The sequence below is a fragment of the Alexandromys fortis genome, unplaced genomic scaffold (genome assembly GCF_014885135.2).
Source record: "Alexandromys fortis isolate MF-2015 unplaced genomic scaffold, M_Fortis_MF-2015_v1.1 scaffold_25, whole genome shotgun sequence".
In the NCBI taxonomy this organism is placed as follows: Eukaryota; Metazoa; Chordata; class Mammalia; order Rodentia; family Cricetidae; genus Alexandromys; species Alexandromys fortis.
The window spans coordinates 12,357,033-12,370,554 of NW_026067904.1; the positions used below are offsets into that span (position 1 = coordinate 12,357,033).

The window sequence follows — 13,522 nt, forward strand, 5'->3', positions numbered from 1 at the left end:
GCTACCGGCAGCTTCCTATTTTCTCCAGTGAAGTACATATAAGTTATTTCCAGTTTTTGTATCTAGTATTGTACAGAGAAGACCTGTTGTTCTGAAGTGAGATGATGTTTTATTTTTCTTTAGCTCCTTAACAATGGAAATATGCAATTGATTGTCTAATTGATATGCTTATAGACTAATTTAATATACCAGTGAAGGTGATACCTAGGAATAAGAATGAAATACTTGACAGTAATCAAAAATATCCAGAAAAAGTTTGCAACCCAAGACTTTACCTCTGGCTCCAAACTATAAATTGTACTAGTGATAAACAAACTTAACTGTCCATGCCATAATTCAATTTCTTCATTCAGAGGTTGAGCTATTCAGAGACTTGCTGAGTGTATGTCTCAGAGTGAAGTCTTCTCTTTGCTAACAAGAACTGTCTTGATAACACTTTCCCTTCTTAAAAGCAGAACAGGGATGCTTCAGGTGTTGTCTGAGGACACACCTCTTAATCTGTTCTGGTCTTTGTGTATATGACATATATGCATGTTAACACTGATATATGCACACCTGTATAAAGCTAAATATTGCACAGTCTACATTTTCTTAGATTTTAGTCATGGTAGCAAATAGCTTCTTAAGTATATGAATACCATCCATACTTGTTTTCTCTTATCTATGATGTTAAGTTTTTTTAACTATATCTGATTTTGAATCTTTATCTGTATCTGTGATGTTAGTTTTGTGTCAAAAGTTAGTGTTGATAGAGGGCACTTGTTCATTTACTGGCCATCCAGACTCCCAAAATAATTATACAGAAACTATATGTTTTAAATCACTGCTTGGCCATATCACTTAAGCATATTTCTAGCTTGCTCTTATATCCTAATCTAACCCATCTGCATTAATCTGTGCATCACCATGAAGTAGTAGCCTACCTACCGGCAAATTTTGACGTCTGTTCATGGTGGAGGCTACATGGCTACATGGCTTCTCCTTGACTCTGCCTTCTTTCTCCCAGAATTCAGTTTAGTTTTACCACCTAGCTCTATTCTGTTTACCCATTGGCTGAAAGCAGGTTCTTTATTCATTAACAAATAAAAACAAAACATAGACAGAACTTCCCACACCATTTCCCCTTTTCTGTTTAAATAAAAGGAAGGTTTTAACTTTAACATAGTAAAATTACATATAACAAAATAGTTATATATTTACTTTATCTTCTATTATAACTAAGGAAAACATTAACTATAACTATCTATTCTTCAATTCCATCAAAGACTCCAGAAGGATACAATATTACATAAGTTAATAGGAAGTTAATTGTAAGCAACTTCCAAATCTCTAGAATTGACAGAGATATCTCGCTGCCTGGAAAGTAATCCTAAGTTCTTCTCTAACCTTGGAGCATCCATCTTCAGCCTACAGGCCCATAGTATCTGGCAGACTTTTCCATGAAGCAGAAAATTTCAAAGACAGTTCTGCCTATATTGGTAGTTTGTCAGTCACTGTCTTCTGTGTCCTACAGAATGTCTAGCAGACTCTTTCATGAAGCAAGAATCCTGAAGATCGTCTCATCTTTAGGGAAGTTCAGCAGTCACTTCTCTGTAGGACCTGCATTTTCAGTTTATACAGCATAACATCAAGCAGTCCAAGCAAGAACAGTTTCTTGCCCAAATGGCTAGCAAACTCCATAAGGAGTCTCTTCAATGCCCATCTTCCTCTTGAAGTTATTAGTGTTGCCAGGAGCAGATGTCTCCCAATGTCATAAAAGTGTAAGTTCTTAAAACATTTTAATGCCATATTCCGAAGGTCTCTGAAAGATTTGAAGATACCTATCTAACTGAAATATATCTCTATATATCTAGAAAACCTAACTAACATAACTACAAGCTTGACTATAGTAGATGACTATTAACCTGTATCTCTTAATTATACATTACATTTATAATGATCTGCACAAACATAATATCTTAATCAGGAGCAGAAATATACATATAACAAAATTGACCTAAAATTTGTATCAATAGACCAAATTCCATACCAATGCAAAGTATTGATCTCTGTATCACATCCCCCTTTAAATGTAAACAAACATTTATAAACAATATTTGGGAATTTGGGCATAGTTCTCTCCAAACTGTGTCCTGCTTTTTTGGGGCAAAGTAATATTTTGAGAATGTTCACAGTGACCTTTTTGGGGGGTCTTGGTCAATCAACCCACATTAGTATGGAAGAAATCTATGGGTTCTCACCCTCTGTCAAAACAAACAAACAAACATCTTTTTTCCAAAGCATCAAATCCTTAGATCCAAATTTGGAAGTCAAGATACCTTTATTGGTTTAGCTTAGCAGTCCCCAGAATCAAATGTCTCTCTGCAGTCAAAAATTCAAAGAAAACGCAATAGTATACATAATACAGACTCTCTGTGTATATTCCATCTTTACATGTCTTATTTTTCCTTATCATTTAATCTATGACTGTGCTCTGTCTATTTAAAGACTTTACCTTTTAAAAACACTGTTTACTTCTTTTTATAACTGTCTATATTCTTTTTCTTTTCTCTCCTAAGCCTACGTACATTATTTAAACACACTGTGACCCATTTAGAGGTCTTTTCATCTGAATTTGTCGTTCTTGTGTATCTATAATCCTTTTCTAAGCAGGACTGCTTTTTTAAATGTTAAGAAGCATGACTAGACTAAGGGTGCTTTGCCTTTTGACTCTGCCCAGTCCAACATGGTGGAGTCATGTTCACCACCTCTGTTCCATTTCCAGGAATACAGGGAGTCTATGTCACACCATTAAGTAGTTTGTAACATGTTGCACACAAACCCCATTTATATGCTCTGTAGCCAGACCTCCTGAAAGAGTCAGAGCTGTTTGTGCTGGCGAACTAGGAAGCTGCTGTTTTTTAAATAAGCCACACAGTTTTTACTGCACCTCCCTTGCAAACAGAGCCTATTTGAAAAAAATGTTGTTACCAAGAAGCTGTGCTTGGCTTCCATTTTTGTTGGTCTAGAAGCCTTTTTTTTTTAATTTTTAAAGCTTTCTTAGACTTTATGTGGAAATTCTTGCCCCAAGCTGGCACACCAAACTGTTAGACTACGTTTCACATAGGAATACAAAGATATGTAAAATGCCTAGGGTCTGTTAAAATGACTCAGCCACTAATGTGATTGCCATGCAAGCATGTGGACATGAGTTCAAATCCCCAGAGTATGCATAAATGCTGGTAATAAAGCTGGAGAAAAAGGATTCTCAGAGCAAGCTTATCATAGAGACTCCCTGGGTTTGACTGAGCACCCTGCCTCTGTAAGTAAGATAGAAGCACACCAGGACAACAACTCTGGGCCTCCACATAAACACAGGCTAAAACATGCACACACACACACACACACACACACACACACACACACATATATATATACCACATACATATGCACACATACACACACAGTGCACCTTACACACACACACACATGAAAATAGAGAAAGGGAAAAAACAAACAAAATGCTTAGTTTATGAACATATAAACTCTAGTTGATTATTAATACATGCTTTGAAAATCAAGGAAAGGAAAGCCTTGCAAAGAAAAGGAAGTAAATCAAATCCCACTGATGTGTGCCAAATCCTTCTAAGGAAAGGGGCTTAAAAATCAACAATAGTACTGATGATTTAGATAAAATTTGAGACAAATTTAGTGTCAGGTCCTAGAGTCTATGCATACAAAAGTGTCATAATATGGTATGTGTGTGTGCACAAACATGTGTGCATGTGTGTGTGCATACGTATGTGAGACAGACATTTAATCAAGTCATATTGAAGAAATTAAAATGTATGCAAATACATCATTTTTCACCTCTCACTTCTGTAAAATACTAAACAAGATAACAGGTAAACTTCAAATATTATTTCACAGTTCACACTAAAAATTATTATATTTTTGTTTTTGTACAGTACTGAATCAACTTAGAATCAGGAGGTATCTTTGTCATTGGTCATTTGATACTTGCTTAGAGAGCGCAGGGAAATAAATGGCATCTCCTGAGGCTAGACTGATGTCATCCATGAGTTTCTCCAAGTTCCTTTTTTGGGAGACTTATAATCATCAAGGAAAGAAGAATCCATAGCAAAGTACCTATAGTTCTTTGAAGTCCACACCCCTCTTGTATCATGAGGGAACTCTTCCTAGTTCTTTGCATGCTTCTGAGGCTTCTAATGAGCTGTCCTAAATTGCATAAACTTCCACCAATAGTATTATGAATATGCACAAATCTTTTACTCTTCAAACTCTCCCTCTTATACCAAGCATTTGCAGAAACCTTGAGGCCACTGACCTTGTGTTACCTGACTTAAATTTTACCTAAATAGTCATGACTGTCACTTCCATGGATACTTGTGATTGTCTTTCATCTAGAGATGCCTTAACATTAATTTCACCACTATATTGATCATAAGAGACTCTCAGGTACCAGATACTGCTTTGCTCTTGACTTGATAGTTTAGCCTAACATCAAAGTTTAGCCTAAGATACTTTAGTCTAAGATTTAAGGTTTTTTGTGATCTATCTTTGATTTACCATGCCCAATAGAGTATCTTATCCATGTGATTATGGATAGAAATTACTTTGAAGTAGAAGTTTATTTATTTATTTTTCATTTACTGGTTTCTCTTTCCCATCCTGTTATAATGCTCACCACTTTTATGTGCTTAATTCCTATGAGAAGTTTATTTTAGTTTTATTTTATGTGTGTGAGTATTTTCCTGCATTTGGGTAAACACTGTGCACACAGTGCCCACAGAAGCCAGAAGAGGATCTTAGCTCCCCTGGAATTGGAGTTACAGAAATTTATGAGCCACTATGTGGGTTCTGGGTTTTCTGAAGAGAAACAAGTGTTCATACCAAGTGAGCCACTTCTCTAGCCCCTGGTAGAACACTTACTTCAAAGTAAATAATCAAAATTACCTTTCATTGATAGATATTATTAATATTTCTGATATTTAGAGTGAACTAAAGGCTACCAAACAAAAGCAACAAGGCCACTTTCTTCAATATTAGTTTAGTAAAAAACTGAAGGCATTATTTTCTCACCCTCAGTAAAATCAATTTTATGATTTAAAACCAGTGTTCTGTACCTTTCCAGTGTTTGCCATATATGTGTTTATTTACCACAGGAAATATGTCCTTGGTGTGAGTACTTTGACTTCAAGACTTGGCTTCATTTTTCTGTACACATTCAAGGTTATATTGTCAAGTAGTATATAATCCAAAGAACACTGTGTAATGCAAACAAAATGGAATGGTTTTTAGGTTTTTTTTTTTTTTTTTAGTTTATTTACTCATCTATTTGGAACAAGATTTTATTTGATAGCCAGGTTTCAAATCCATGTTCCTCCTGCCTTAGCTGGTCAGGTACTGCTTGTAACATTTTAATAGCTATGTTTTCTGTCATGGGCGAGCAGGGTGTGAGGAGTTGGGTTTTAAATGCTTGTGTGTAAGGTAATAAAAGATGAAAGTGAGAATCACCTGCCTCTCATTCTAGAGCAAGGACAATTCTGAGTGAGAGGTGAGATCTGGTCCCATCAGGAATGCCCATGGGTCTAAATTTTGCAGAGCACTGAGATTACAGAAGGCATCAACTTATATTAAGGGTATTTGCACCTGATCTCACTTTGCAGATAGATTTTGAAAGAACTTTGAAATATCATTTTTATTTGTTTAAAGTACTCTTTAGGAATAAGATTATCTACATTTATATTTTGGATTTGAAGTTTGTTGTATACTAAAATATATGAAAAAAAAAATCCGTTAAAGAATAGCTTATCACAAGTGAAGAAATTAGGGTTAAAACAAAAGCAATAAAAGTAAAGGCTGATTAGAGCTGTAAGCATCCAACTGTGAATTTCAGAGTAAGCTTCCATGTAGTAAGGAACAGTGAGCTGCGTCCCACCACCCGGCTAGCTTTACCCGAAATAATTACACGGAAACTGTATTCTTTTAAACACTGATTGGCCCATTAGCTCTAGCCTCTTACTGGCTAATTCTCACATTTTGATTAACCCATTTCTAATAATCTGTGTAGTACCACGAGGTCTTGGCTTACCAGGAAGGATCTTAACCTGCATCCATCTTGGAGAGGAGAGCTATAGTGTCTGGCTCACTTCCCTTCTTCCCAGCATTCTGTTCTGTCTACTCCACCCACCTAAGGGCTGGCCTATCAAAGGCCAAGCAGTTTATTAATTAAGCAATGAAAGCAACCGATAGACAAATGACCCTCCTCCATCACTTCCAAGTGTGGAATTTTAAATAAGGATGCACTTTTTCTGTTTTCTTTTCAAGGTAGCTGGTCTAAGGGCCATGGTCAAGGGCAATGGAGAGTGAGTAAAAGACAGATGCTCAGGAGTGTTCACACACACAGAGTGAGAGAGCACGGATAAATACCGACTCAAGAATACATAGTCAAATACACACAGTCACACACACACAAAGTTCATAGGGAGAAAGCCAGACATTTAAGTTGGTTGTCATTAAAATGACATTGATGGGAGTGCTTAAAGTAACCATAATGTCTCTAGAGTCTTACTGCCTGATGGTTGGAATGTGGACTAAACGGGAAAGAATAAGATGAATAGCCTTCCACTTGGTATTGCAACCTTTCTATTTGAACTAGAGCAAAGCTAAGGGGCACATAAGCATCCACAACATTAAATCCACTCCAAAATACGTGTAAGTATACATTAAATCCAAGCATCCCCGCCTTCCCCATGTCTGTGGAACCCACACTATTGCATCACCACATTCCACATTCTCACCTGTTGCTACGTACACTGGGCATCACTGTTCAACCAAGCGCCAAGTGCTGTGTTTTCTTCAGACTTCATACAGAGGTGTGGTACCTAGGTTGAATCCTTGAGAGAAGACCCCACCAGCCTTGTTTCGAGAACCTGAAGGCCCTCCCCTTAGACACTACAAATCAAAACAGTCTTCTCTCAGTGTAGCATTCTGTTACTGACATCAGCAACCAAGACAAATGAAACCAACCCCACTTGATCAGAAGTCAGACGAAGCCTCAAGAGCAGTGAATTGCTGTGAGCTGGTTAGGGCAAACCACAGGATATAAGATGTAGTTGAATGAGGGAAGACAATAAAAATTGACCACTATTTAATGTTTATTCAGTGAAATAGATTGATTTATGTAAATGAAAACCTCTAAAATTTGTTTTAAATTTGATTTTTTAAAAACTTTATCATGAAATGTTACCTTTAACCATTTAAATTACAAGATATTTAAGCATATCTTATACAAATAAACATAGTTTACTGATTTGTTCTGTGAAAAACCTTGATTTATTTAGGAATCAAACATGTAAGGCAATTGAGTTTAGTTACCTTGGTAACACCTGGAGTGAACTACTCTGTCTAAAAATATTTCTCACATTACTTATATTTTATATGAAATTATAATTAGATGTTAGTTGCAAAGGATTTTCACAAATGGTAATTATCATCCAACCTAATATATAAATAAGTTTATCTATGTATATGTTTATATAACATGATCTCAGATTAAAGAAAACAACATAGTAGGTTTAATTTTTAACTGTACTAGAAATTTAATTTGGTTTATATTAGTATGGATTTGGCTTAAAATGTGATATATATTTACGTTATTTATTCAATATTAGAAAAATTTCTTACAGGGAATGTTTGATATATTTTTAGAGGATGCAAGTGAACAAAAGTGAGAACGTGTTTATGAGTGCTCTCCTCCAGATTCTGTTTGAATGAAATAACAAAAATTATATAACCCATGTGTATTAGCATAAATGCTTCAATTAGAATAAAAGCACATTTTTCAATTTTTTAATAGATCATTCCCTTTAATTCTGTGTTTAAAAACAAAACACATTTCATGGTTAAAAAGTTGGTTTTTCTTTAACAAGTAATTAGCTATAGAAACCACCATTATGCTATTTGGTACAGTTTTTTTAAACTTTCTTGAGTATATCATCTCTGTCCATAAATATGCTTTTATTAGAAATATAAAGTGTGAAATGTAATATGATTTTTCATTTAAATATGTTTTAACTAATTTACTGTTTATAATTATTGTTCAAGTAATTTTATTTAAATTCATTAGTTTCCTTTAATTTCCCTTCCATCTTGGTCCTCTGGTGTTCATCCTGAATCCTGGTGTTCATCCTGGAACCCATGTGTCCATCCTGGACACCTGGTGTTCATCATCAACCCTGGTGTTCATCCTGGACCCCTGGTGTTCACCCTGAATCCTGGTATTCATCCTGGACCCTGGGTGTTCATCCTGGACCCCTGGTGTTCACCTTGAATCCTGATGTTCATCCTGGACACCTGGTGTTCATTCTGGACCCCTGGTGTTCACCCTGGATCCCTGGCTGTCCTATTTCTGCTTCTCACTGTTCTTATTTCTCTCCCTACCCATCTCAGTCTTCAGAGATGCCAACTTTAACTGATCACCTCTATATTTTCTTTTTATCCTTTTCATACCACTGTCCTCATAAAAGTCTAAGTAATGTCTGTAAAATAGAATTTTATAGTCAGGTGTATATTAGGTAAAAAGAAACCATCTCAGAACTCAAAACAACAACATCGGGAAAAATAGGTTTTCTGTTGTCCTGTCATCTCCCTGTCAAACAGACCTAACGTGCTAACATTGGCTCTGAATGAGGGCCCAGCCCTCCAACAGCATGTCACTTCCTATTCTATTACTCTCTTCCTTCTTTTCCCAGGCTGTGTTTGGTGCTTACCGTGACCTCTTACATGTCCTTTGCTCTAAATAATCTTCTGTCCATGACTTGGCTTGTGCTGAGTCCCCTCCGAGGAAGATTCCCAACATGTTCACCTGGCAGCTGTTTTTTTTTTATTTTAGGAGTTCAATTTCTACCACCACAGTCCCAGAAGACTTGATTTATTGCCCTGATTAGCAGCTGAATGTATTTGTTTTACGATAACTTTTCTGTCCCTTTAATTATTTGTGAATCACCGAAAGCAGATCTCAATAGACCAAGTATTTATTTACATATTGGATACAGAGTCATAGGCCTAAAAAAGGTCTGTGGATAAATAAATAAACAGACTTGTTTTTAGAGGTTCAGTGTGTTTTTCCATTAATGGAATTGATTAAAAACATTAACTTACACCCTACAAACAATGCAGATTTCATAATATCCAGAAGTGTGCAAAATCACAGTGCATTTTATTCCTCTTACTCACTTATATTACTATAGTTAAGATCCATTCATAACCTTTTAAAGAAATAGATTCTCATATCTGTTCACCATTACCCTTCATAGTCTATGATAAATTTGGATAAGAAAAATGCAATGAAAATATTTTAAATAAATTTTATCTATGTATTTTCCTTTTATACATTGAAACAAAAATCAGCTACCCATCTAGCTTTTCCTATCACTACCTCATGAGCCACATTTCCCTAAATATTAAAATGAAATATGATAAGTATATAATATTCTATTTCTCTTATTAACGCACTTTTTAAAACTCTTTGTCATTTCTTAATTTTGCTATTCAGATTAATATTGGTACACATATATTTTTAACTTCACAGAGCTACACACAAAGATTAAACCATCTACACTTAAAAGTCCCTAAAGTATACATTCTGGGACAAAGATTATGAGTGTTTTTAATGTATTTTATGTAATACTCAACACCTAGGAAACATATAGCAATATGTCCATACTTGGATAGGATCTGCCATTTATTAGTGAATTGCCTTCAAGTCTGAATATTCTTAATGCAGGAGTCAAATACTTTTGCAAAATAATTGGTCATTATCTCATTCTTTTTGTTAAATTGACTTTTCTTTCAGATTACTTTTGATATTGAACTGTCTTCTCTTTTATTTGACATCATGTTTGTGTTTTAGTGTGTTCATTGGATTAAAAAATAATTGCTGCTTCAAAACAAGGTTACTACTTAGTTAAATTACATTTCTGAATAAAATCAGAGGCATATTGCTACACATTTATCAGAACTTAGTCAACGCTAGTTGGAGATGATCGAGCATATTCCTTAAACCATGCATCTCTCTTCTCAACAGATGACTCTGCTGCAGAAAGCTTTAATGGCAATGAGACTCTGGGGCACAGCTCAGTGGCTTCAGGAGGGGCTCATGGCAGGGAGACTGGGGACTCCAGCAGTGATGGAAAAACTGGGCTGGAACAAGAAGACCAGCCACTGAACTTGAGTGACAGTCCCCTCTCTGCACAGCTGACTTCAGAATACAGGATAGATGACCAAGGCAGTAATGGGAAAAACAAGTACAAGAACCTTCTAATCTCCGACCTCAAGATGGAACGGGAAGCAAGAGAAAACGGAAGCAAGGTAAGATTCCATTACGATTGCGGGATGGTTTTTACATGGTCATGAATATCAAGAGGAAGCACACGTAAATTACTGATAAACTCTTAATCATGCATCATGTGTTTTCACAAAACATTATGCTGGGGCAATAGAGTCAAGCGGAACATGTCGTGATGCTGTGGGTGTTATTTGATAAATTATTTGACTTAATGTATTTCATTTCTGTGATTTACTTGTGGATCAGTCCCTGGGAACTTGCCATGTACAAGTGTGAAATGTTTAGTCTCAGTCACAATTGTGAACAACAAAGGCATCACTTTCTCATTTCTCTAGATTGGATAGACAAATAGGCAGAAAGTTTCAATTCAATTCTCCAGTTTGCTTTGGAGACCTGGGGCCTCGTCACTAATTTGCTTTAGGGATGCCGAGAACTGTAAAATGTCAGTGGCCAAGTTGGAATTTGTAGATTAAATATGTACAGAAAGCTGTAATGGATCCAAAACCTCCATTCAGACATATTATCTAAATTCTAGATAGTTTACATTAAACTAAATTGCAACATCTCTATGCTTAGTTTATTTCTTAAAACATTTTAATCTTTGAAAGCATCCACACGAGAAGTTCTGCTGTGCTCATTTTAAAGAACCAGTTTTTTCTATAGATGACAGTCATCTTGTTAGCATCTTAATCCAGCTCATAAAGTTGTACTGCAGAGGGGATAGCGAGCTGTCAACAGAGGCTGTCAAAAAACTGTCATTTCCAAAGGTGCGGAACTTTAGACAGAACTGAGAATTGTATTACATTCTTCATTTTGATGTCCTAGATTCATGCAGGCCTTCAACATCTAGTTGTAGACCTAGCATTTAGCAGAGATCCTATAAAAAAAGTGTCTCAACCTGTATTAATTCTGTCATTTGCAAAAGCTCTATGCTTTTGAAATTGGCTCTATTTAAGTCTCCTCCTTGCCTGAGGGTGTGTTGTGTTATCCTCTTTCAGTGAGTCACTTGACATTTTAAGACACTTAAGCTCTTCTAAGGGAGACTACTACCATTTGCTCTGGTAAATGCATCAATACATTCTGTGGTGGTTCAAAGATAGATCGTACATTGCAAGTGTTTTTCTACTTACTGACATTTGAAGCATTGCAAACATAGAATAGAAAGGTACATTTTTCTTCATTCTATAGTATCTTCTCTTTAAAAAGCCTAGGTAACCATAAAACATTTATATGAATACAAATAGAGAAGTTTACTTGTCATCGTGATAATACTGAATTTTAAGATTTTGGGGCTCTTAACTCATTCAATTCATAAACTCATTCAAATTTAGGACCTTACTTTAATCTTAGTAACTATTTTAGGACCACAACCATCTTCATAAAGTTAAAGTTTTCCTAATTTAACATTAATCTTAAATGTAGCTTTACTTCTGTAGTAAAGAAATCACAGAAAGGATAAACAGTGACAGAGCTTTCACTGCTTTTTCCAACATAATCAGAAATAAATTTGTTAAATTTTAATGCATGTCACTTAATGCATCTCTGGAGTTTTGATCTTTGAGATTTGTGTGTCCTTCATGTTCTAAACGTGCCAGGACTTGTATTCTTGGCTTAGAGATTTCAGGGAATTTAGAATGGCTAAAGTCCCTTAATCAAGGCTTTAGGGCATTTTAAGACTTTGGGTTATATTCACTACAGTTAAGTATGATAAAGTTGCCTCTAACTTGGTTGTTATGAAGTTTATTATTTTGGCAACATTGTAGTGGTAAGTTCTAGGTAGTAAGTTGGGAACTGAAGGAAGGGGGGGCAGAAGCCTGGTTACAGAGCTATTGCAGCAAGTTATAAGAAAAATAATGGACATAGGAATCAAAAAGCAATGGAAATGTAAAACATAGTAAAAAAAATGTGAGCTTGTTAGTTTTTTTCTTCTGTTTTTAGTGTGTGGGCTGTGTGTGTGTGGTGTGCATGTATATGTGTTGTTCATGTGTGTATAAATGCTGAACATGTGTGTATGTGGAATTCATGTAAGTATATATACCATTTGCAAGTGCTAGATTTTGTCTGTATTTTTTTTTTTTCTGGAGTAGAGTCCACATGTGGAATATTGTAGGGTTTCTGGTCTCTGGTCAGCATTATTTTACCCTAAAACTATCAAAAGAATTTTGGTTCACACTTTGTTCCATCAGCATTATCTTATAGATTTTCATGGAACTTTCTATCATTTCAGTGAAACCTTAGGTAATTACACAACCACCAATTTCTCTGTTTGTTGAAATCTAAAAGTTTAATAATGTAGAATCACTGAGAAGCTTAGATTAATGAGTTTAACACTGGCCTATTTCACAGTTTTATTGAGAGTAATAACAAACAGAAAATGATTTAAAAGCATTTAAAGGCTAGAAGAGTGCATAGAGATGCTTGGAAAGCAGCCCTGAATTGGAGGATACTTTTTAACTGATTGCTTATTATTATGCAAATTCACTCAGTAGACCAGAGAGAAATCACATTAACCAATCTAAAGACAAGATATATTGCACCCAATGAATTCAGGTGGTATTTGTTTTCTTTGCTCACAGCCACAGTTTAAGGGGCGAGTTAATAACATTAAAATTCAGGACTGAGAAGAAATGACAATTATTGTGGAAAATCAGACCCATGAAGAAATCTGAGGGAATCAACTCTATAGAGAAGAAAGGGTCATAAATCACAAGCCTAGTGTTTATACCAGGCTAGAAGTTATTAGTTGTTGGAACTGAAAACAAATCCAGAATTCAAATGGAGGGAAATATAGAACTCTAGAAATGCCGAAGGGTAGGTATTTAATTGTTATTTTTCTAATTTTGGCCATTCTGACAGGTGTAAGATGATATCTCAAAGTTGTTTTGATTTGCATTTCCCTGATTGCTAATGAGGTTGAGCATGACCTTAGGTGTCTTTTGGCCATTTGAACTTCTTCTTTTGAGAATTCTCTGTTCCGTTCAGTGCCCCATTTTTTAATTGGGTTAATTAGCATTTTAAAGTCTAGTTTCTTGAGTTCTCTATATATTTTGGAGATCAGACCTTTGTCTGTTGCGGGGTTGGTGAAGATCTTCTCCCAGTCAGTAGGTTGCCTTTTTGTCTTAGTGACAGTGTCCTTTGCTTTACAGAAGCTTCTCAGCTTTAGTAGGTCCC

General features: G+C 35.6%; 1 protein-coding gene across 1 annotated transcript in view; it reads left to right on the forward strand.

Moving 5' to 3' along the window:
* Nol4 (nucleolar protein 4) overlaps nt 1–13,522 on the forward strand; it is a 351,023-nt gene that overhangs the window by 206,913 nt on the left and 130,588 nt on the right. The window contains exon 6 of the mRNA XM_050135051.1: nt 10,091–10,374. Within this exon, the coding sequence (XP_049991008.1) occupies nt 10,091–10,374 (284 nt within the window). The remainder of the gene's footprint in view (nt 1–10,090; nt 10,375–13,522) is intronic.